This window comes from Mobula hypostoma, chromosome 25, assembly GCF_963921235.1.
Source record: "Mobula hypostoma chromosome 25, sMobHyp1.1, whole genome shotgun sequence".
Taxonomy (NCBI): Eukaryota; Metazoa; Chordata; class Chondrichthyes; order Myliobatiformes; family Myliobatidae; genus Mobula; species Mobula hypostoma.
In genome coordinates this window covers 459,894-486,291 of record NC_086121.1, presented here as the reverse complement: position 1 = coordinate 486,291, position 26,398 = coordinate 459,894, and the positions used below count along the sequence as shown (strand labels likewise).

At 42.5% G+C, this 26,398-nt stretch overlaps 1 protein-coding gene across 1 annotated transcript in view; it reads right to left on the bottom strand.

The window, feature by feature from the left end:
• The window catches only part of cfap74 (cilia and flagella associated protein 74), a 355,344-nt gene that overhangs the window by 93,541 nt on the left and 235,405 nt on the right, over window positions 1-26,398 (bottom strand). Inside the window, exons 21-22 of the mRNA XM_063032843.1 lie at window positions 11,385-11,507; window positions 3,296-3,417 (exon numbers count right to left, since the gene is read on the bottom strand). Coding sequence (XP_062888913.1) covers window positions 3,296-3,417; window positions 11,385-11,507 — 245 coding nt within the window. The remainder of the gene's footprint in view (window positions 1-3,295; window positions 3,418-11,384; window positions 11,508-26,398) is intronic.

Below are 26,398 nucleotides of genomic sequence, written 5' to 3'. Positions count from 1 at the left end.
TTGTGTATTCGTTGTGTGAATAAACTTTTACAGTTTTGTAAAAAAAGATGAACTTTTTGTGTTTATTGTTGCACTAGTGCAGTGAAATGACTCAGGAGATTGTAATTCTTCATCATTAACCTTATCAGAGTTGTCTGTAGCTCTAGGTCTAGAACCCTCCTCTTCCATCTCACACCTCCACTCAAAAATTGCCACACTGGTCTGTTCTTAGAATGAAAATTTACCTCCAATTTTCTACTACACTGGTAGTTTGTTTGCTCCTATGAGTCAGGGGAAGTCGGGGAGGTAATTTGAGAGGGAGAAGCTGACGTCACAGCCAAAGTTGAGTGAGTCCATTCAATGCTTGGAAAATGCATGTCATGCTCCTCATCAGCCTTCTGTCCTCCCCTCTGTGCAATACAGCACTCACCAATCATCAGCCTACTGTCCTCCCCTCTGTGCAATACAGCACTCACCAATTATCAGCCTACTGTCCTCCCCTCTGTGCAATACAGCACTGACCAATTATCAGCCTACTGTCCTCCCTGTGCAATACAGCACTCACCAATTATCAGCCGACTGTCCTCCCCTCTGTGCAATACAGCACTCACCAGTTATCAGCCTACTGTCCTCTCCTCTGTGCAATACAGCACTCACCAGTTATCAGCCTATCGACTTCCCCTCTGTGCAATACAGCACACACCAGTTATCAATGGCCTCGCCTATCTCACATCAAGAACTGAAAATAAACAGAGTCCTCTGGGGCACTGCCATACTGGGCTGAGAGCCCTCTCATGAGATTGCTAACTGGTCTGCTCAGTCATTGCCACCACTGCAAGTGCTAGCATTGTGCATCACGTGAAGCTCAAAAAACAAAATTTATTTTTTAATCTCGATCTCTTGCAGAACCCTGGTTGGGAAACCCTAGAGTTTACAGAGAATGATAGGAAAAACGAAAACAAAAACATCCAGTGAGCGACTGTTCTGTTGGTGAACATGCCTTGTTAATAAGACAGGTCAGAGGAGAATGGCCAGATTAGTTCAAGCTGACAGTAATAACCATGTGTTAAAACAGTGGTCTGCAGAAGAGTATCTTTGAACGCACAACACATCGAACCTTGAAGTCGATAGACCACAGAAGCAGAAGACCACAAACATACACTCAGTGGCCACTTTATTAGGTACCAGCCTGTTACACAGTTCCTGCTTGCTTCTGCTCACTCTTTTCTTACAGATGGCATCAGCCGGTTTAAAAAAGCTTCTCTGCCACAGGATCCTTCAAAACACTCACAGCAATTACACCGTCACTTCTCATGGAGGTGTTCCTGATTCACTGATAACTCTACAAAAAGTACCAGAGATTATGTCATAGTTCAAGGTTTCTCAAATACTATATTTCATTATGGGCTTAAGGAGACTTGGTATATCACCAAAGACTCTCATACATTTCTACAGATGTACCACGGACAGCATTCTGACGACATTGTCTACTATATCACTATCTGGTAGGGGTGAGGTGGGGGTAGCACTGTAAATGATTAAAAAAAACTGCAGAAAGTTGAAAAAAACTCAGTCAGCTCCATCATGGGCACTAGCCTTCCCAGTATCCAGGAAACTGTTAAAAGGGTGGCATTCATCATTCAGGATCCCCGGCATCCAGAATGTGCCCTCTTGCCAAGAAGGTACAGAAGCCTGAAGCCACACACTCATCATTTCAGGAATAGATATATATATTATCCCATTGAGCCCGCTCTGCCATTCATAATATCATGGCTGATCTGACCATGGACTCAGTCCCACCTACCTGCCTTTTCCTCGTAACCCTTAATTCCCCTACTATGCAAAAGTCTATCCAACCTTGTCTTAAATATATTTACTGAGGTAGCCTTCACTCCTTCATTGGGCAGAAAATTCCACAGATTCACCACTCTTTGGGAAAAACAGTTCCTCCTCATCTCTGTCCTAAATTTACTCTCCTGAACTTTGAGGCTATGTCCCCTAGTTCTAGTCTCATCCACCAGTGGAAACAACTTTCCTGCCTCTATCTTATCTATCCCTTTCATACGTTTCTATAAGATCTCCTCTCACCCTTCTGAATTCCAGTGAGTCCAGTCCCAGGTGACTCAATCGCTCTGCATAGTCTAAGCCTCTCATCTCTGGAATCAACTGGGTGAACTGCTTCCAAAGTCAGTATATCGTTCCTCAAGTAAGGAGACCAGAACAGCACACAGTACTCCAGATGCAGCCTCACCAGTACCCTGTACAGTTGCAGCATAACCCCTCTATTTTTAAATTCAATACCTCTAGCAACGAAGGCCAACATTCCACTTGCCTTTTTGATACCCTACAGCACCTGCAAACCTACCTTTTGCAATTCAGGAAAAGTCCTTCTACAAAGCAGCATACTGCAATCTTTCACTATTTAAATAATAATGTAAACTTCTGTTTTTTCTTCCAAAGTGGATGACCTCGTATTTACCAACATTGTACTCCATCTGCCAGACCCTTGCCCACTTGCTGAATCTATCTATATCTCTCTGCAGGCTTTAGGTATCCTCTGCACAATTTGCTTTTCCACTCAATTTAGCGTCATCAGCAAACTGTTAATTTTCTCTTCACAAATGTGACTTGACCTGCTGAATGTTTTTAGTATTTTTTATTTCTGATTTGTAGTATCTGGTAGCTTCTTGATTCACATTGATTTATTTATCACATGTACATCAAAACATACAGTGAACAACAAATTTCACAACATTATTGTCACGTCAGTTCTGATTCTAGAAAGGTACAGGTACAAGCGTTGCACCTTCTTATTCCCCCTTATTAAGTGCCCCCACCTTATTCAGGCTTCTTCCCCCTTCCTTTCTGGTCCTGATGAAGGATCTCGATCTGAAATGTTGACTATTTATTCATTTCCATAGATGCTGCCTGACCTGCTGAGTTCCTCCAGCATTCTGTGTGTTACAAGTGCTAAAGAAATGATTATATGGATGGGTGACCACCAGTCTGTGTGGAGGAGGGGGGAGGGGGGAGGGGCGAATGGCTCATTTCCATGTTTTCCATCTCTATAATGATGATTCTGATGATCCTGCCATGGACCCAATGTGCTCAATGGTCCCTTTCTGTATCATGTTAGGGTAAGGTATGGAAAGTTGCTGCAAATAAAATGACCTTTACTAGAAATAATATTCTGAAATATTTGTTAAAACTGACATAGAAATGCTGATTTGCAGATTCACTCCCTGTTTCACCTTCACTCTCTTTACGTCATTTGTATTCTAGTATAAAGGGCCATTTTTGTCTCTTATCAACGTACCTGTTGTGAACACGGATGGCATCTTGATATAGTCGGTCATACATGCAGATTTTCAAGTCTATATTAGGATTTGAAACCCAGACTGGTACGTCAACGGCCTGTGCTTGAACTTTAATGGATATCTATTTTTAGGAGGAGGAAAAACAAATAATCACGGCTGATCTGTAAAACCTGCTGTGCTTAATTAAATTATTGCAATAGGTCCAAGGATGTTATTGTTTTGTGGTAGGTATTCAAACTGGAATAGTACAAGCTCATATCTCATCATAAAAATCTCTAGCAGAATTTTGTTGCATAAATATTCAACATGTTTTGGAAATAATTTGTCTTCTACGTTCTTGTTCGGTGACAACGAACTTTGTTTTGTGACGTGGTCTGTTTTGTTCATGATCTGACAGATGGTGCTGGATGATATTCTACAACCTATGCAGCGGGTGTCCCTGCTAAAGGAGAGTCACACAGGGCTGAATTGTTTGTTATGGAGATATAAATGGTAGGAGATCATAGAAACTTCTGTGCCTTCCTTACTAAGGCTATAAACTGTAACATTACTAGATATGAACAAGTTGAGCTCAGAATCCATCAGGTAAGAACACCTGTTTCTTTATAATTAATTCATTTCATCATAAACTATTAGGCAGAGTGTTAATAATTAGGTTCACAGCAGGTTTGCAAATACTATTGTCTGTTTAAATCTTTCTTGCCCTTTCTTCATTATAAGAAATAAAGAGTCGCAGAACACTACAGCACAGTAACAGGCCCTTCGGCCCATCTAGTCCATGCTGAACTCTTAATCTGCCTCGTCCCTTTGAGTTGTGCCTAGACCATGGTCCTCCATATCCCTCCCTTCTATGTGTTTACCCAAACTTCTCTTAAATGTTGAAATTGAGCCTGCGCCCACCAGTTCCACTGGCAGCTCAATCACGAGTGAAGAAGTTCCCCCTCGTGTTTCTGTTAAACCTTTCACCCTTAACTTATGATCTCTAGTATTCACCTCACCCAACCTCACTGGAAAAAGCCTGCTTGCATTAACCCTTTCTATACCCCTCATAATTTGGTACACGTCCATCAAATCTTCCCTCATTCTCCTAGGTTCTAGAGAATAAAGTCCTAACCTATTCAACCTCTCCCTATAACTCAGGTCCTCAAGTCCTGGCAACAACCTTGTAAACTTTCTCTGCACTATTTCAATATTATTGATATTTTTCCTGTAGGTACGTGACCAAAACTGTGCACAATACTCCAAATTAGGCCTCACCAACATTGTATACAACTTCAATATAACATCCCAGCTGCTGTACTCAGTACTTTGATTTAGGAAGGCCAATGTGCAAATATGCCAAAAGCTCTCTTTATGACCCTTTCTACCTGTGATCCCATTATCATCAAACTATAATCCAGATTGTTGATATAGATGACAAACAATAACAGACCCACTACTGATAGCTGTATCACACCACTAGTCACAGGCCTCCAGTCAGAGAGGTGAAGATATTTAAAATCTGTTTTAAACATTCGGATATAAACACTAATTCAAGCAGATGCCCTTCACGTTGGCCCCTATAAAAATCAAAATTTAGATCAGAATCAGAATCATAAGGTGACTGGTGTCTGCAGCTGCATATATTTCAATCCAAAAGCATTGTAGGAAAGGTGGATGAGCTCAAGGCTTGGATCAACACCTGGAATTACAACGTTGTAGGATTTGGTTTGCAGGAGGGGAAGGACATTTTTGAATGTTGCTCACTATTTTGAAGTTTACTTGCTATTTTGAATGTTTTGCACTTTGGCCCCAGAGGAGCAACATCTCATTCAACTGTATCTATGTATGGTTTGAACGATAATTAAACTTGATTTGATTTGACTGCTAGCTCAATATTCTGGTGTTTCGTTGTTTTAGAAGTGACAGAACATGGGAGATAAGTGGAGGCATGGTGGTGTTACGAGCCAGGGCGTGGCACGGCAGTGCGACGTCAGGATAGTCTGGAGAACTCATCTAGTGAGGTGTTATGGGTGGAATTGAGAAATAAGAAATGTATGACCATGTTAATTGGGCTATATTACAGACCACCAAAAAGTCCCAGAGATTTTAGAAGAAAAAACTTGAAAAGAGATCGCAGACTGTTGCAAGAAACATAGAGTTTGTGAAATGTGTTCAGGTAAGCTTCCTTCATCAGTACGCAGAAGTCCCAATGACAGAGTGTGTGAAACTGGATTTGCTACAGGGAAGGAGACAGGGCAGATGACAGAAGTTTGTGAAGGGGAACACTTTGCATCCAGTGACCGCAATGCCACTAGCTTCAAAGTAAATATGCAAAAAGATATGTACGGTCCATGGGTTGAGATTCTAAATTGGAAAAAGGCCAATTTTGATGGTATCAGAAATGATCTGGCAAGTGTGGATTGGGTCAGGCTGTTTTCTGGCAAAGGGGTACTGGGAAAGTGGGAGGCCCATGAAATTTTGAGAGTACAAAGCCTGTATGTGCCTGTCAGAATAAAAGGTAAAGATAACAAGTGTAGGGACCCTTGGTTTTTGAGAGGTAATGAGGCCTTCATTAAGAGAAAAAAGGAGGTGCATAGCAGGTATAGTCACGTAGGAACACATGAGGTGCTTATGGAGTACAAGAAATGCAAGGGAACACTTGAGAAAGAACTCAGGAGAACTCAAAGAAGGCATGAAGTTGCTCTAGCAGATAAAGTGAAGGAGAATCCTAAGGAATTCTACAGATATGTTAAGAGCAAAAGGATTGCAAGGGACAAAATAGGTCCTCTGGAAGATCAGAATGGTAATCCATGTGTTGAGCCAGGACAAATGGGAGAGATCTTTAATGCATTCTTTGCATCTGTATTTACTTTGGTAATGGAGACGGAGTCTATAGAAGTGAGGCAAAGTGCCATCAACTTCATGGACCCTTTACAGATTACAGAGGAAGCATTGTTTGCTACCCTGAAGCAAGTCAGGGTGGATAGGTCCCCAGGGCCTAAAAAGATGTCTCCCCCCCGGACCTTATGGGAGGCCAATGCAGAAATGGCTGGGGCCCTAGCAGAGATATTTAGAACATCCTTAGTGACAGGAGAGGTACCAGAGGATTAGAATTTAGACAATGTTATTCTGTAGTTTAAAAAAGCTACTAAACAGAAACTAGGAAATTATAGGCTGGTGAGTCTGACATCAGTTGTGGGAATGTTATTGGAAGGTATACTAAGGTGCCGGATATGTAAGTAGTTAAGGATAGTCAGCATGGCTTTGTGCATGGGTGGTCATGTCTAACCAATCTCATAGAGTTTCTTGAGGAAGTTACCAGGAAAGTGGATGAAAGCAAGGCAATGGATGTTGTCTATATGGACTACAGTAAGGCATTTGACAAGATCCCACATGGGAGGCAGGTCAAGAAGATTCAGTTGCTTGGCATTCAGGATATAGGTAGTAAATCTGATTAGACATTGGCTTTGTGGGAAGAACCAGAGAGTGGTAGTAGAGGGTTGCCTCTTTGACTGGAGGCCTGTGACTAGTGGTGTGCCACAGGGATCGGTGTAGGGAGCTTTGTTGTTTGTCATCTTTATCAATGATCTGGATGATAATGTGGTTGACTGGATCAGCAATCTTGTGGATGAAACCAAGATAGGGGGTGTAATGGACAGTGAGGAAGGCTATCATGACGTGCACAGGGATCGCCATCAGCTGGAAAAATGAGCTGAAAAATGGCAGATGGAATTTAATGCAGATGTGTGAGGTTTTGCACTTTGGTAGGACTAACCAGGGTACGTCTTACATAGCGAATGGTAGCGTACTGAGAAGTGTGGTAGAACAACGGGATCTAGGAATACAGGTACATTAGTCATTGAAAGTGGCATCAAGGGTAGATAGGGCTGTAAAGAAATCTTTTGGCACATTGGCCTTCATAAATCAATGTATTGAGTACAGAAGGTAGAAAGTTATGTTGAAGTTGTACGAGATGTTGGTGAGGCCTAATTTGGAGAATTGTGTGCAGTTTTGGTCACTTACCAACAGGAAAGATGTAGAAAATGGAGAGAGGATGATGCTAGGTCTGTAGAATGTAAAAGATTGAGAGGAAATTTGATAGAGGCATACAAAATTATGAGGGGTATAGGTAGAGTAAATGCAAGCAGGCATTTTCCACTGAGGTTGGGTGGAACTACAACCAGAGGTCATGGGTTAAGGATGAAAGGTGAGGAGTTTAAGGGGAAAATGATGGGAAACTTTTTCACTCAGAGGTTCATAAACATGTGGAATGAGCTGCCAGCACAAATGGTGAATGCAATCTCGATTTCAATGTTTAAGAGAAGTTTGGATTGGTACCTGGATAGTAGGGATGTGGAGGGCTATGGTCCTGGTGCAGGTCAATGGCAGTAGGCAGTTTAAAATGGTTTCGGCAAGGATTAGATGGGCCAAAGTGTTTTTCTCTGTGCTGTACTTCTCTGTCTCTTTGAATATTACTGGTGGACGCAATCCCATTGGTTTAATATCAGTTTTGGATGCCATCTCATTGGCTCTTCATGCGGCCTTCGACCACCTAAACATTATTAATATTCATATCAGGTTACTGTTATTGACTGCAGCTCAGCGCTTACAACTTCACTCTGGCAACCTCTGCGACGACACTGGTGCTACTAAGCTGTATCGGCACTTGACCTTCCCTTGGATAACATCAGTGATGTGGGGGGGGGGAGGTGCCCTGCTGCATGGGCAACAAGTCAAGTCAAGTCAAGTCAGTTCTTCAAATCTTCCTGCCCCAGAGAGGACACAGTCCACCAGAGGCACAAACTCATGATCCCCTGGGATTGACGGCTGCCTACTACTTGGGCCTCTAAGTCGAGGTATCAACTAGCCATCATTCGGGCTGGTTGAGAGATTATTTCAGTGGGCAGGTTAAATCTGAACCACATAAATGCATATTTTTGTGGTTCAGATTTAACCTGCCCACTGAAATAATCTCTCAACCAGCCCGAATGATGGCTAGTTGTATTTTTACTAATATTCTATATGTGATTGTACATGAGAGGACTGGGCGTCAAAGCTGCTATGTTTCCTAGTGGCTATTGGGGGGGGAGGTCATCAATTGACATTGATGAGCTTGGTGGGGGGGGGGCGATTCGGGTTGGACTACATGCAGCCGTATTCTGCATTGTTGTACTTTACTGATGTAACACCCTGGGAAAGGTTTCACTGCTAACGTAATGGTCTTTCTGTAGAAGCTGTGTTTGGGTTTGGGTTATGGTTAGAGAATGTGAGCTGGGCCCTTTGTTCGGTGGGGGATGAAGAGAAAAGACACTGGAGAGAACCGGCCGTAGGATTCGACTGGTGGGGGAATGTGATTCGATGGAGCCAGGTGCCGCGATCGACTGAGGATCTGTGAATATGAATTTCGGGGAGAGTTGAGCTCCACCTTGTGCACATTTAATGGGCCCTTTTTTGTTTTTTTTCCCTTTTCTTTACTAACCCTTAAGTTAAGATTCATAAATTTAATTCCTTTAATCCTATGCAGTGTGCTGTCTGTTATTTCTTGGAAATGAATTGTAACGGCAGCAAATTGCACAGCAGCTATGCAAACTGGGATTTGGGGTGGGAGAGCCGTCTCAATTTCATGGGTTTGACGGGGCCGGAGTGTGTATTTAGAGTTATATAGTCAAGGAAACCAGCAGGGTTTCACTGATGTTCTACATGGGTTTGTTGACTTGTATAAGCAAGGACTGGGCATCATGCTGCAGTGTTGTGGGTTGGGGAGGGGGCCGCATCGGGGCTGTAATTCCGTGAATGTGTTCTTGTGTATGACTGTTGGTAATGTGTTCTTAGCACCCTGACCCTACCGTAACGCTGTCTTGATTGGCTGTATTCATGTATGGTTGAATGATAATTAAATTTAAATTAAATTGAAAAATAAAAGAATGTAATGTTACAGTTACAGAGAAAGTGCAGTGCAGGTAAATAGTCATAGTCATACTTTATTGATCCCAGGGGGAAATTGGTTTTCGTTACAGTTGCACTATAAATAATAAATAGTAATAGAACCATAAATAGTTAAATAGTAATATGTAAATTATGCCAGTAAATTATGAAATAAATCCAGGACCAGCCTATCGGCACAGGGTGTCTGACCCTCCAAGGGAGAAGTTGTAAAGTCTGATGGCCACAGGCAGGAATGACTTCCTATGACGCTCTGTGCTGCATCTCGGTGGAAGGAGTCTCTGGCTGAATGTACTCCTGTGCCCACCCAGTACATTATGTAGTGGATGGGAGACATTGTCCAAGATGACATGCAACTTAGACAGCATCCACTTTTCAGACACCACCGTCAGAGAGTCCAGTTCCATCCCCACAACATCACTAGCCTTACGAATGAGTTTATTGATTCTGTTGGTGTCTGCTTCCCTCAGCCTGCTGCCCCAGCACACAACAGCAAACATGATAGCACTGTCCACCACAGACTCGTAGAACATCCTCAGCATCATCCTCCAGATGTCAAAGGACCTCAGTCTCCTCAGGAAATAGAGACGGCTCTGGCCCTTCTTGTAGACAGCCTCAGTGTTCTTTGACCAGTCCAGTTTATTGTCAATTCGTATCCCCAGGTATTTGTAATCCTCCACCATGTCCACACTGACCCCCTGGTTGGAAACAGGGGACACCGGTACCTTAGCTCTCCTCAGGTCTACCACCAGCTCCTTAGTAAGGTGCAAGGGTCACATTCAGATAAATTATGAGATCAAGAATTCATCTTAATCTATCTAGTCATGGCCCTTGCACCTTATAGTTTACATATCAACCTTTATTTTAAGTACATCCAATGACTTGGCCTTCACAGCCATCTGCGGTGAGGAATTCCACAATTCACCACCCTCTGGCTAAAGAAATTCCTCCCCATCTCTGTTCTCAAAGGATGCCCTTCTCTTCTGTGGCTGTGCTCTCTGGTCCTAGACTCTCCCACTATGGGAAACATCCTCTCACATGTTCACTCTATTGAGGCATTTCAATATTTGATAGGTTTCAATGAGCTCCCCCCTCATGACACACTGGCTATGGGTACAACTCACTGAAAACAAAACATACAATCCTGGAACAGTCATCTGGAGTATCCGCAATCTCTTGATGAAATCCATCATTCCATTTGATTGAGGAATCTCTAGGAAATTTTTTGTTACATTATGTGAAGAACCACAGTCTTTTCCCCAAGTAGGGGAGTATAAAACTAGATGGAATAGAGTTAAAGTGAGAGGGGTAACATTGAAAAGGGACCTGAGGGACAATTTTTTTTCCCACACAGAGGTTGGTGGTATATGGAATATTCTGCCAGAGGAAGTAGTAATAGAAGAGGATGGTTATGACACTTAACAGATATTTAGACAGTTACACGAAGAAGATTTAGGGAGAATTTGGGGCAAACACAAGCAAATGGGATTAGCTCAGAAAGGCAGCTTGGTCAGCATGGATGAGTTGTTTCCATGTTGTATATGATTCTATGATTCAGCTAAAGGCATTATATTTAGGGAAAATGGACTAAAACCCACATTGCAATGTGAGTGTAGAAAATGAGTTTGCCCATTGTGAAACTTAATTCAGGATTCAAGTTTACTTATCACGTACCTTGAAATATACAGTGAAATGTGTTGTTTGTGTTAGCGACCAACACACCCATGGATGAGCTGGGAGAGGTTGCAAGTGTCGCCATATATTCCAGTGCCAACATAGCATGTCCTCAATGTTCAGTGGAGCTACACAAGCAGCAACAGCAACAATGGCAAAACAACTCTTTTGTTTCATTCTTTTACCTTTTCCAACTATCACCTCCCAGCTTCTCAGTTCATACCCCTTCCATCACCCACTCATCTATCTTCATTTATCACTTTCTGGCTTGTCCTCCTTTCCCATCCCCCACCTTCTTATTCTGGTATTTTCCCCCTTCCTTTCCATTTCTGATGAAGGGTCTTGACCCGAAATGTCAGTTCTTTATTCCTGTCCATAGGTACTGCCTGACCTGCTGAGCTCCTCCAGCAATTTGTGTGTATAACAGCAATACAAGCTTGAATGTGCTCCTTTCTGATTCCAAGACAAGTATTCCATGATCTGACTTACATTTTTGTTGGCTTCATAAGGAAATACCAACTCAAGATCTGCTTGTGCAGTGCCAGGAACTGTAGGTAGAAAGATTATTGGTAACTTGATTGAAGAAAATGGGCCAATGTCATCCTTCGTGACCTACAGCAATTCAGTAAACATAAGGAGATTTGATGAACAATAGAAATAAAAGCCAACTAAAAAAGGCAATAAATCATCATTTGCAGATTTCGAGTAGGAGACTGTCCATTTACCAATAATTGTACTACAAGCAACCACAATGCAGCCACTGGTAGTACTATATATGCAGGGCCCTTAGCATTGTTAATGATCCTTCCCACCTGTCCAAAGATCTCTTTGTCTTTCTAGCATAGGACAAGGACTGTTAGGATGGGAAACAGCTTATTCTCCCAGGCTGTTAGACCACTGAACCCCCTACCAACACCCAGGTCTCATCATATATGAAGCACCAATGGTGTTATACTGTTTAATTTTTAACTTGTGTCATAAATGCAGCCTAAAACAAAGAAACACAATAGAACCCATTAAAAAAACTGTCAAACACCCAATGTTAAGATAAAAACAAATCGTGCAAACAATTAAAGTAAGCAAATAACATTCAGAACTGAAGTTCACGAAAATGAGTCCACATCCACAAAGCCAGTCATCACTGCAGCCAATCCAGTAACCTGTTCATTGCAGGGCACAGCTTCAGTTCAGCATGGAGATGTGTAAACCTTGTGGAGCATTGAGCTGAACACTGGCCTGTACCTCACCTCCGGCCCTGACACCCTTTTCAGTCTGGTCCAACACTTAATTCATCCAAACCTCGGATCGTTCCTTGCTCTCAGACCTGGGCTCTGCTGCTTCGATATGCTCTCAGGCCTGGGCCACATTGTCTCGGTTCAACCCATACCCGACCTTTCCATTTCAGTCCAGCGCTTAAATTGATCAAACCTCAGTCACCATACCTTGCTCTTGCACCTGGGCCCTGCCGCTTTAATATGCTCTTGAGCTTGGGCCTCACTGCCTTGATTCGGCCCAGCTCTTAAATCAATCAAAGCTCGAGCCTTTCCTCACCCTCAGGCCTGAGTCCAGTCCCTGCCACCTCAACTCTGCCTCGCCTCGGTTCTGCCACATCAAATCACCTCCAAATGTGCTCCAATGGCCAAACATTGGCTCATTCCCCACTCATGGGTCTGAGCACCACCACTTTCCTGACACACTATGTAGATAAGCCTACAAGAGGAGAGGCTGTACTCGATCTGGTATCAGGAAATGAACCTGGTCAGGTGTCAGGTCTCTCAGTGGGAGAGCATTTTGGAGATAGTGATCACAATTCTATCTCCTTTACCATAGCATTTGAGAGGGACAAGAATAGACAAGTTAGGAAAGCGTTTAATTGGAGTAAGGGGAAATGTGAAGCTATCAGGCAGGAACTTTGAAGTATAAATTGGTAATGTTCTCAGGGAAATGTAGAGCAGAAATGTGGCAAATGTTCAGGGGATATTTGCGTGGCATTCTGCATAGGTACGTTCCAATGAGACAGGGAAAGGATGGTAGGATACAGGAACCATGGTGCACAAAGGCTGTTGAAAATCTCGTCAAGAAGAAAAGCTTATGAAAGGTTCAAAAAACCAGGTAATGATAGAGATCCAGAAAATTATAAGGCTAGCAGGAAGGAGCTTAAGAATGAAATTAGGAGAGCCAGAAGGGGACTTCGTGAGCAGGATTAAGGAAAACCCCAAGGCATTCTACAAGTATGTGAAGAGCGAGAGGTTAAGATGTGAGAGGATAGGACCAATCATGTGTGACAGTGGAAAAGTGTGCATGGAACCGGAGGAGGTAGCGGAGGTACTTAATGTAATCTTCGCTTCGGTATTCACTACAGAAAAGGACCTTGGTGATTGTGGGGATGACTTTCAGCGACTGAAAAGCTTGAGCATATAGACTTTAAGAAAGAGGATGTGCTGGAGCTTTTGGAAAGCATCAAGTTGGATAAGCATAGTACTCCAAGTGGGGTCTGACCAGGGTCCTATATAGCTGTAACATTACCTCTCAGCTCTTGAACTCAATCCCACAGCTGATGAAGGCCAATACATTGTTTGCCTTCTTAACCACATAGTCAACCTGTGTAGCAGCTTTGAGTGTCCTATGGACTCGGACCCCAAGATCCCTCTGATCCTCCACACTGCCCTTTCTTGAATAAGGGAACAACATCTGCAACCCTCCAATCCTCCGGAACCTCTCCCATCCCCATTGATGCAAAGATCATTGGCGGAGGCTCAGCAATCTCCTTCTTCGTCTCCCACAGTAGCCTGGGGTATACTTTGTCCAGGTATATTACTTTGGATACTGTTGGGGGTGGGATGACCTAAAAGAGGAACGTCACAGCGGTTGGGTATCCGGCACTGAGTTTCGCTCTGTGACTCAGAAGAGAAGGAGGGAGAAGAGGCACACTGTGGTGACAGGGGATTCATTAATTAGGGGAATGGACAGAAGGTTCTGTGGGCAAGGATGGTATGTTGCTTCCTGGGTACCAGGGTCCAGGACATCTTGGACATCTCTTAAGCGGGAGGGTGAACAGCCAGATGGAAGCAGCTGAAACAGTTTATGGTTGGGGTGACTGGTGTCCCTGATGATCTTCCAAGCATTCTTTTTGCACTTGCTGCTATAAATGTCCTCAACAGAGGGAAGTTCACATCCACCGATGCGCTGGGCTGTCCGTACCACTCTCTGCAATTCCCATACCAGGTGGTGATACAGCCAGTCAGTATGCTCTCAATGGTGCCCCTGTAGAAGGCCTTGAGGATTTGGGGGCCCGTGTAGAACTTCTCAGTCACGGGAAGTGGAAGAGACACTGTAGTGCTTTTTTTTGCCACAAGGCTGGGTGTGTACAGTCCAGGTGAGCTCACTGGTGATGTGTATACCAGCGAACTTGAAATGACTCACCCTCTCAAAATGGACAAAGGCTAATTTTGATGGTAACATGAGTGATCTGGCAAGTGTGGATTGGGATAGTCTTTATTCTGGCAAAGGTGTACTTCGAAAGTGGGATGCTTTCAAAAACAAAAGTTTGAGAGTATAAAGTTTATACGTGTCTGTCAGAATAAAGAGTAAAGATAACAAGTGTAGGGAACCTTTGTTTTCAAGAGATATTGAGGGCCTGGTTAAGAGAAAAAAGGAGGTGCATAGCAGGTACAGGCAAATAGGAACAAATGAGGTGCTTATGGAGTACAAGAAGTGCAACAGAAAACTTAAAGAAATCAGGAAGGCTAAAAGAAGGCATCAAGTTGCTCTAGCAGACAAGGTGAAGGAGAATCCGAAGGGATTCTACAGATACGTTAAGTGCAAAAGGAATGCGAGGGACAAAATTGGTCCTCTGAAAGACCAGAATGGTAATCCATGTGTGGATCCAGAACAGATGGAGAGATCATAAATGCATTCTTTGCATCTGCGTTCACTTGGGTGTCAGATACAGAGTCTATAGAAGTGAGGCAAAGCAGCATCAACTTCATGAATCCTGTACAGATTACAGAGGAGAAGGTGTTTGCTACCCTGAGGTAAATCAGGGTGGATAAATCCCCAGGGCCTGACAAGGTGTTCCCTTGGATCCTATGGGAGGCAAATGCAGAAATGCCGGGGCTGTAGCGAAGATAATTAAAACTTCCTTAGTGACAGGAGAGGTACCAGAGGATTGGAGGATAGCCAGTGTTGATCCACTGTTTAAAAACAGCTCTATAGGCTGCCGAGTCTGACATCAGTTGTGGGGAAGTTTTTGTAAGGTATTCTAGGGGACCAGATATTTGGATAGACATGGACCAATTAAGCATGGCTTTTTGCTTGGTAGATCATGTCTACCCAATCCTATAGAGTTTTTAGAGGAAGTTTCCCAAAAAGTGGATCAAGGCAAGGCAGTAGATATTGTCTTCATGGACATTAGTAACAAGGCATTTGACAACGTCCCATCCGAGAGGCTGGTCAAGAAGGTTTAGTCATTTGGCACTCAGGATGAGGCAGTAAATTAGATTAGTAATTGGCTTTGTGGGAGAAGCCAGAAAGTGGTAGTAGAGGGTTACTTCTCTGACTGGAGGCCTGTGTGGCACAGGTATCAATGCTGTGTCCCTTGTTGTCTGTCATCTATATCGATGATATAGATGATAATATGGTTAATGGGATCAGCAAATTTGTGGATGACACCAAGATTGGGGGTGTAGTGGATGGTGAGGAAAGCTATCATGGCTTACAGAGGGATCTGTATCAACTGGAAAATGGCAGATGGAGTTTAATGCAGACAAGTGCGAAGTGTTGCACTTCAGTAGGGCCAACCAGGGTAGGTCTTACACAGTGAATGGTAAGGCACTGAGGAGTGTGGTAGAATAGATGGATTTTGGAATACAGGCACATAATTTGTTGAAAGTGGCATCATAGGTAGGTAGGGTTGTAAAGAAACCTTTTGGCACACTGGCCTTCATAAATCAATGGGATGTTATGTTGAAACTGTATAAGATGTTGGTGAGGCCTAATTTGGAGTATTGTGTGCTGTTTTGATCACTTATCTACAGGAAAGATGTAAGCGAGGTTTAAAGAGTGCAGAGAAAATTTACAAGGATTTTGGCAAGTCTGGAGGACCTGAGTTATAAGGAAAAAGTTGAATAGGTTAGTACCGTACTATTTAGAACATAGAAGATTGATAGGATATTTGATAGAGATATACAAAATTCTGAGGGGTATAGGTAGGGTAAATGCAAGCAGGCATTTTCCACTGAGGTTGGGTGGGACTACAACCAGAAGTCATGGGTACAAAAGTGAAAGTGATAAGTTTAAGGGGAAAATAAGGGGAAACTTTGTCACTCAAACAGTTGAGAGAGTGAGGAATAAGCTGACAGCACAAGTGGTGAATGCAAGCTCGATTTCAATGTTTAAGAGAAGTTTGGATAGGTAGGGTTATGGAGTGCTATGGTCCTGATGCAGGTCGATGGGGGGTAGGCAGTTTAGATGGTTTTGGGATGGATTAGATGGGCTGAAAGGCTTAACTACTTCTCTGCAACCATCAGGTTTACCTCAGTTCTGAACTTATTCCCCACACTTTCAAAGACTCTTTACAGCTCATGCTCTCGGGTTTTTTTATTTGCAAAATTTGTCTGTCTTTGCACATTGGTTATTTGTCAGTCTTAGTTTACGTATTGTATTTCGTAAATTATAACATTTCTAATTTCCAAGTAAATGCCTGCAAGAAAATGAATCTCACGGTAGTATATAACAGGTGTACTTTGATAATAAGTTTCACTTTAACTAAAATATTCATCATATTAAGATGCTTTCACACGTCCTACTAAACTTGTGTTACCAATTAGCCACAAAACATTTGATGGTAAGGTTTAGAACTTGCCATTCATACCCACCTGATGCAGTTTTGTCATACACATCACAGATGGGTACTTTTCTAAGACACAATGTAACTTTTACTCTTTGGTAGCTGCAGTGCGCAGAGAGTACATTAAACTCTTCCTCCAGTGAAAACTAGGTCCAATACAAGAGACCTTTACTCCAAAGACTGCATTGTTGCATCATTTGATCAAACTATTTCACTTATTGAAACCTCAAAACTATCTGATGGTGAGAAGGAAGGTCGTAGATTAAGTACTATTTCAAAGCAAAATGGAAATGTGGAGGCTGCAGCTTGAAAAGAAGTAACTTTTATACTCGTGTTACTTCCTTAACTGTTGCTTCTAGTAGAACTAATGAATGGCTTGCATGAGTCTGATTAACTAACTCCTACACTGAGGGTCAGGCAACTCCTCAGGACCATTGTGATGGCTAGTAATCACTTCTGGGAGCCATAGTAGTGCAGCAGCTAACACAAAGCTACTACAGCTTGGAGCGCTGGAGTTCAGTGTTCAGAGTTAGCACTGTAGGGAGTTGTACGTTCTTCCAGTGAGTGTGGGTTTCCTCAAGGTGCTCTGATTTCTTCTCATAGTCCAAAGCTGTACCAGTTAGTAGGTTAATCAGATATTGTAATTTGTCCTGTGATTAGGCTAGGCTAGGGTTAAATGGGTGAGTTGCTGGGTGGTGCGACTTGTTGGGCCGGAAAGGCCTGTTCCATGTTGTATCTCTAAATATTTGTTATTAAAAGAAAACAGGACCTCAATGCTTTCATTGCTGTAGAAGGAATTGTTGTTATTTTAAATTCCACGATAGTATGCAAATAATGACCACTATCAGTGGATCTACAATAGAACTGATGGGAAGCGGAAGATGCATGTCTTGGTTTTCCACGCTGCCAGGTTTGGGAAGTGCTGTTGCTCTGCAGCCAGTGGGCTCTTGGACCAGCTTCACTTGACTCCACAGCTGTGGACTCACTTTCGGGATTCACAGTATTAGTTGTTTACTCTTAAATTAATTGTATAGATTGTCCTCTTTTGCATATTGGATGTTTGTTGGTCTTTGTTATGTGTATTTTTTAAAAGTTGGTTCTATTGTATTTCTTTGTTTTCCTTTGGGTGCTTGCAAGAAAATGAATCTCAAGGTTGTATATGGTATACATACTTCGATAATAAATTTACTTTGACATTGAAGACCAGTGTCAAACAAGGCTGCATCATTTTCCCAATGTTTTTATCAGTGTTGTTCATCATAAAGTTACATGCACATTCAGAGATTTGTGTAGGATTGGAGGCTGATATAAACTATTCAACCTATGCCGACTACACTCCAGGAACATGATAACCCTAACTCGTGTCAAGCTACTGTATGGAGACAATGCTTGCCTTTGCATGAAAGCATGCAGGGATGGTCAGGGGGTTCAGTTGTTGTTCAGACCAAAGATCAGAATGGTGAAGAAATGTGATCTGAGTGATTGAATGTGGAATGATCATTGATGCTAGACAGGGTGGTTTGAGTAACTCAGAAACTGTTGACCTCCTGGAATTTTCAGGCACAACAGTCTCTGGAGTATACATAGAATGGTGTGAAAAACATTTTAAAAAATCCAATGAGCGGTGATTCTGTCAGTGAAAATGCCTTCTTAGTAAGACCATATGACCATCAGAACAGAATTAGGCCATTTGGCCCATCAAATCTGCTCTGCCATTTCAGCATGGCTGATCCATTTCCCTCTCAACCCCAATCTCCTATCTTCTCCCTGTATCTCTTCGTGCCCTGACTAATCAAGAATCTGTCACTCTCTGCCTTAAATATACTCAATGAATTGGCCTTCACAGCCACTTGTGGCAATGAATTCCACAGATTCACCATTCTTTGGCTAAAGAAATTCCTCCTCATGTTTGTTCTAAAAGGATGTCCGTCTATTCTGAGGCTGTGCCCTCTGGTCCAAGACTCCGCCACCAAAGGAAACATTATCTCCATCTCCACATCCACTCTATTAATCCCTTTCAACATTTGATAGGTTTCAATGAGGTCACCCTGCATTCTTCTGAATTTTAGTAAGTAGAGGCCCAGAGACATCAAACACTCATGTGACAAGCCTTTCAATCCCAGAATCATTTTCGTGAACCTCCTTTGAACCCTCTCCAATGTTAGCACATCCCTTCTGAGATAAGAGTCCCAAAACTGCTCACAATTTTCCAGGTAAAGCCTCACTAGTCCTTTGTAAAGCCTCAGCAATACATCCTTGCTTTTATATTTTAGTCCTCTCAAAATGAATACTAACATCGCATTTGATTTCCTCACCAGTGAATCAACCTGCAAATTAACCTTTAGGGATTCCTGCATAAGGACTCCCAAGTCCCTTTGCACCTCAAATCTTTGAATTTTCTCTCCATTTAGAAAAGTCAACCCTTTCATTTCTTCCACTAAAGTGCATGACCATACACTTCCTGACACTTTATTTCTTATCTTTGTATATCTGCAAAATTGCCCACGTAGCCATCAATTCTATCATCCAAATCATTGACATATAATGTAAAAAGAAGCAATCCCAAAACAGACCCTTGTGGAACACCACTCAGAAAAGGCGCTGTTTATTCCCATTCATCGCCTTCTGCTAATCAGCCAATGCTCTATCCCTGCTAGTATCTTTCCTGTAATACCATGGGCTCTAACTTGTTAAGCAGCCTCATGTGCAGCACCTTGTCCAAAGCCTTATGAAAATCCAAGCACACAACATCCACTGATTCTCCTTTGTCCACCCTGCTTGTTCCTTCTTCAAAGAATTCCAACAGACTTGTCAGGCAAGATTTTCCCTTAAGGAAAATTTTTACATGTGCTTCCAAGTACACTAAAACCACATCCTTAACAGTCGACTCCAACATCTTCCCAACCATTGAGGTCAGACTAACTGGCCTATAATATCCTTTCTTCTGCCTCTCTTCCTTCTTGAAGAGCGGAGTAACATTTGCCATTTTCCAGTCTTCTAGAACCATGCTAGAGACAATTAATTCCTGAAAGTTCATTACTAATGCCTCCATATTCACCACTGCCACCTCTATCAGAACCCTGGGGTGCAGACCATCTGGTCTAGGTGACTTATCTACCTTCAGACCTTTCAGTTTCCCATGCACCTTCTTGCTAGTAATGGCAACTTCACATACTTCTGCCCCCAATTCAAACTACCAGCATAAAGCTAGTGTCCTCCACAGTGAAGACTGATGAAAGGGATAATGGCACCTAATGGTGATTCCTTTGCTTGCATCTTCGGAAACAGCTCTATTTCCAACTTTAATATCTTTATTTTTCCCTTTCAGGGTCCTTTTGAAGACCCTGACCTAGAGTTACATGCAGGCTTCAGTTCTTTGCAGGATGTGGAGGCATTAGCAATGATCTTTCAAAAATAGTTGAACTCTGGCATGGTGTCACTCTACTCTTTAAGAAAGGAGGAAGGCAGCAGAAAGGAATTTATAGACCAGTTAGCCTGACCTCAGTGGTTGGGAAGATGTTGGTGTCAATTGTGAAGGATAAGGTTATGGAGTACTTGGTGACACAGGACAATATAGGACAAAATCAGCATGATTTCCTCAAGAGAAAATCTTGCCTGATGAACCTTCTTCGAGGAGATTACAAGTAGGATAGATAAAATGGGATGCAGTGGATGTTGTATATTTGGATTTTCAGAAGGCCTTTGACAAGGTGCCACACATGAGGCTGCTTGCCAGGTTAAGCACCCATGGTATTACAGGAAGGTTACTAACATGGTTAGAGCATTGGATGATTAGTAGGAGGCAGTTAGTGGGAATAAAAGGACCTTTTTCTGGTTAGCTGCCAGTGTCTATTGGGGTTCCGCAGTGGTTGGTGTTGGGAACGCTTCTTTTTATGTTGTATATCAATGATTTAGATGATAGAACATAAAATAGTATAGCACAGTACAGGCCTTTTGGCCCACAATGTTGTGCCGACCCTTAAACCCTGCCTCCCATATAACCCCCCACCTTAAATTCCTCCATATACCTGTCTAGTAGTCTCTTAAATTTCACTAGTGTATCTGCCTCTACCACTGACTCAGGCAGTGCATTCCACGCATCAACCACTCTCTGAGTAAAAAACCTTCCTCTAATATCCCCCTTGAACTTCCCACCCCTTACCTTAAGGCCATTTTCTCTTGTATTGAGCAGTGGTGCCCTGGGGAAGAGGCGCCGGCTGTCCACTCTATCTATTCCTCTTAATATCTTGTATACCTCTATCATGTCTCCTCTCATCCTCCTTCTCTCCAAAGAGTAAATCCCTAGCCCCCTTAATCTCTGACCATAATACGCACTCTCTAAACCAGGCAGCATCCTGGTAAATCTCCTCTGTACCCTTTCCAATGCTTCCACATCCTTCCTACAGTGAGGCGACCAGAACTGGGCACAGTACTCCGAGTGCGGCCTAACCAGAGTTTTATAGAGCTGCACCATTACCTCGCGACTCTTAAACTCTATCCCTCGACTTATGAAGGCTAACACCCCATAAGCTTTCTTAACTACCCTATCCACCTGTGAGGCAACTTTCAGGGATCTGCAGACATGTATCCCCAGATCCATTTGTTCCTCTACACTACTAAGTATCCTACCATTTACTTTGAACTCTGCCTTGGAGTTTGTCCTTCCAAAGTGTACCACCTCACACTTCTCTGGGTTGAACTCCATCTGCCACTTCTCAGCCCACTTCTGCATCCTATCAATGTCTCTCTGCAATCTTCGACAATCCTCTACACTATCTACAACACCACCAACCTTTGTGTCATCTGCAAACTTGTCAACCCAACCTTCTATCCCCACATCCAGGTCATTAATAAAAATCACAAAAAGTAGAGGTCCCAGAACACCACTTGTGGGACACCACTAGTCACAACCCTCTAATCTGAATGTACTCCCTCCGCCATGACCCTTTGCTTTCTGCAGGCAAGCCAGTTCTGAATCCACCTGGCCAAACTTCCCTGGATCCCATGGCTTCTGTCTTTCTGAATAAGCCTACCATGTGGAACCTTGATGGAACAGATGGCTTTGTTGCCGAATTTGCAGATGATACGAAGATTGGAGGAGGGCCAGGTAGTGTAAAGAAACAGGTAGGATGCAGAAGGACTTAGATAGGTTAGGAGAAAGGGCAAGAAAGTGGCAAATGAAATACAGTGTTGGAAAATGTATGGTTATGCACTTTGGTAATAGAAATAAATGTGCAGACTATTTTCTAAATGGGGAGCAAATCCAAAAATCTGAGATGCAGAGGGACTTGGGAGTCCTTGTGCAGAACACCCTGAAGTTTAACTTGCAGATTGTGTCAGTGATGAGGAAGGCAAATGCTATGTTGGCATTCATTTCGAGAGGTCTTGAATACAAGAGCAGGGATGTGATGCTAAGTCTTTATAAGGCACTGGTGAGGCCTCACCTTGGGTTTTGTGAACAGTTCTGGGCTCCTCATCTAAAAAAAGGTGTGCTGGCGTTGGACAGGGTCCAGAGGTGGTTCACAAGGATAATTCCAGGAATGAAAGGGTTTTCATAGAAAGAACGTTTGATGTCTCCAGGTCTGTACTTGCTGGAATTTAAAAGGATAGGGGGGTGAATCTCATTGAATTCTTTTGAATGTTGAAAGGCCCAGACAGAGTAGATATGGAAAGGACACTTCCCATGGTGGGGGAATCTAGCACAAGAAGGCACAGCTTCAGGATAGAGGGGCATCCATTTGAAACAGAGATGTGGAGAAATTTCTTTAGCCAGAGGGTGGTGAATTTGTGGAATTTATTACCACAGGCAGCTGTGGAGGCAGGTCATTGGGAGTACAAAAGGTGGAGAATGATAGGTTCTTGATTGGCCATGGCATCAAAGGTTATGGGGAGAAGGCTGGGTGTGGGGCTAAAGAATCATCAGCTATGATTGAATGGCAGAGCAGATTTGATGGGCCAAATGGCCTAATTCTGCTCCTATGTCTTATGGTCTCGTCTGAGCTATTGGGTGCGGTGTTTCATTGATCATATTATGGGTCTTGGATTTACAGAGTATGCCCGCAAGAAAACAAATTTCAGGGTTGAATATGGTGACATACATGTACTTTGCTAATAAATCAAAGAATGGTGGAGCAGACTTGATGGGTCAAATAGCCTAATTCTGCTCCTATGTCTTATAGTCTTAATGCATCTGAAGGAACTTTTGTTACCCTCTTTAATATTATTGGCTAGCTTATCTTTATATTCCACCTTTTCCTTTATGACTTTTTAGTTGCCTTCTGTTGGTTTTTAAAAGCTTCCCTATCCTCTAATTTCCCACTAAATTTTGCTCTATTACATGTCCTCTCTTTTGCTTTTATATTGGCTCTGACGTCATCCTGCCTTTAGTATACTTCTTTGGGATGTATACACCTGCACCTTTCAAAATGCTCCCAGAAATTCCAGCCATTGCTGCTTTGCTGTCATTCCTGCTAGTGCTCCCTTCCAATCAGCTTTGGCCAGCATCTCTCATGCCTCTGTAATTTCCCTTACTCCACTGTAATATTGATACATCTGACTTTAGCTTCTCTTTCTCAAATTGCAGGTTGAATTTTATCATATTATGATCACTTTCCTCTGAGGGTTATTTTACCGTAAACACTCTAATCAATTCCTGATCAGTGCACAGCACCCGATCCAGAATGGCTGATCCCATAGTGGGCTCAACCACAAGCTACTCTAAAAAGCCATCTCTTAGGCATTTTAGTTATTTCCCCTCTTGGGATCCAGCAAGAATCTGATTTTCTCAATCTACCTGCATATCGAAATTCCTCATGACTTGCGTATCATTGTCCTTTTCTATCTCCCATTATAATTTGTAACCCACACCTTTATTAATATTTGGAGATCTGTATACAAGACCCATCAGGGTCTTTTTACCTCTACAATTCCTTAGCTCTACTCAACAATTCTATACCTTCCGATCCCATGTCATTTCTTTCTAATGATTTGATTTCATTTTTTAACCAACAGAGCCCCTTTGCCTATCTGCATAGCCTTTTGATACAATGTGTATCTCTGGACGTTGAACTCCCAGTTAGAATCTTTTTATCAGTCACAATGTAGTGATGGCCACAATGTCATATGTGCCAATCTGTAACTGTGCTACGAGCTTATCCACCTTATTTATGTATATTGTGTGCATTCAAATATAACACCTTCAGTCCTGTATTCACTTTTTTTTGATTTTATCTGCCTTTTACATTGCAAGTTATTCCATTGACTGCAACTTTGTCCTAATGAGGGCGGTCAGAGGAGAACGGCCAGACTGGTTCAAGCTGACAGGAAAGTGACTGCACTTCAAGCAGTGATGTGCAGAAGAACATCTCTAAACGCACATGTCGAACCTTGAAGTGGAAGGTCTTCAGTAGCAGAACATCACTCAGTGGACTTTTTATTACGTAAAGGAGGCAAATAATAAATAGGAAACGGAGTATTAAGGTAATTTCAGGTTCATTCACAATCGAGCCCAGCTCTTCGTCCCAGGAATACACTCCTATTTTCTTGCAGAACAGGAAGATAAACAATGATCTGAATAACAGGAGAGTGACCATTGTCTAAGAAGAGGCTTCTGTGAACATTGTGGGAAGAGACAAGGCAAGAAGCAGATGGTGAGGCTGGAGGATTGGCCACATAGGGTGCCTTGCCATATTTTGCTTGGCATTGAATTATTGTCCTTCATATACTCTGCAAGAAAACCTGGTATTTATATGAGCTGCCAGTCCTCTGCTTTTGATTTCCCTTGCTACTAATTACTAACATTTATTGCTCCTCCCTCATATCCCTTGCAATAAATGATACACGACCAGGGAGCATGTGTTCAACTGGATGCATACTACAACACAGGTTGAATGGTAATACCATGACATGCTAAATGCTTTGGCATAAGCAGAGCATGATGGGTTATTGTGTTATTTAGTTTACAGATTGTCGTGTATGATGTTGTGGCCATCACTGAATTGTGGCTGAAGGATGGTTGTAGTTGGGAGCTGAATGTCCAAGGTTACACATTATATCAGAGGGATAGGAAGGTAGGCAGAGGGGATGCTGTGGCTCTACTGGTAAAAAATGGCCTCAAATCAGTAGAAACATGTGACGTAGGATCAGAAGATGTTGAATCCTTGTGGGTTGAATTCAGAAACTGCAAGGGTAAAAGGACGTTGATGGCAGTTATATACAGGCCTTGCAACAGTGGCTGGGAGGTGGACCACAGGTTACAGCAGGAAATAGAAAAGGTGAGTCAAAAGGGCAATGTTATGGTGGTCATGGGAGATTTTAACATGCAGATTGATTGGGAAAATCAGATTGGTAATGGATCTCAAGAGAGTGAGTTTGTTGAATGCCTAAGAGATAGCTTTTTAGAGCAGTTTGTCATTGAGCCTACCAGGGGATCAGCTATACTGGATTGAGTGTTATGTAATGAACCGGTTACAACTAGGGAGCTTAAGGTAAAAGAACCCTTAGGAACCAGTGATCACAATATGAAATTTGATAGGGAGAAAGTAAAGTCTGATGTAGTAGTATTTCAGTGGAGTAAAGGAAATTACAGTGGTATGAGAGAGGAGTTGGCCAAAGTAAATTGGAAGGAGCTGCTGGCAGGGATGTCAGCAGAGCAGCGATGGCATGCGTTTCTGGGAAAAATGGGGAAGGTGCAGGGCATGTGTATTCCAAAAATGAAGAAATATTCAAATGGTAAAATAGTACAACCATGACTATAAAAGGGAATTCAAAACTATTATAAAAGCAAAGGAAAGGGCATACAACAAAGCAAAAAATAGTGGAAAGATAGAGGATTGGGAAGTTTTTAAAAACCTACAGAGAGCAACTAAAACAATCATTAGAAGGGAAAAGATGAAATATGAAAGCCAGCTAGCAAATAATATCAAAGTGGATAGTAAAAGTTTTTTAAAAGTATGTTAAAAATAAAAGAGAAATGAGAGTGGATATAGGACCCCTAGAAAATGAGGCAGGAGAAATAATAACAGGGGACAAGTGGCTGCTGAGTGTGCCGGGCTTTAGATGTTTCAAAAAGGACAGAGAGGGAGGCAAAAAGAGGTTGGGGGGGGTGGCATTGCTATTCAGGGATAGTGTCACAGCTGCAGAAAAGGAGGAAGTCATGGATGGATTATCTACTGAGTCAGTGTGGGTGGAAGTCAGAAAACAGGAAGGGGGCAATAACTCTACTGGGTGCTTTTGATAGACCACCCAATAGTAGACATCGAGGAGCAAACAGGAAGGCAGATTCTGGAACGGTGCACTAATAATAGGGTTAATGTGATGGGAGATTTTAACTTTCCTAATATTGACTGGCATCTCTTTAGAGCAAGGAGTCTGTTAGGCGTGTTCAGGAAGGTTTCCTGATGCAATATGTAGATAAGCCAACTAGAGGAGAGGCTGTACTTGATCTGGTATTTGGAAATGAATCTGGTCAGGCGTCAGATCTCTTGGTGGGAGAGCATTTTAGAGGTAGTAATCACAACTCTATCTCCTTTACTGTAGTGCTGGAGAGGGGAATGAGTAGACAATATAGGAAAACATTTAATTGGGGTAGGGGGAACATTTTATGATGCTGAGTGAAGATATTTGTATATATGACAATAAAGTTTGTTTTACAATT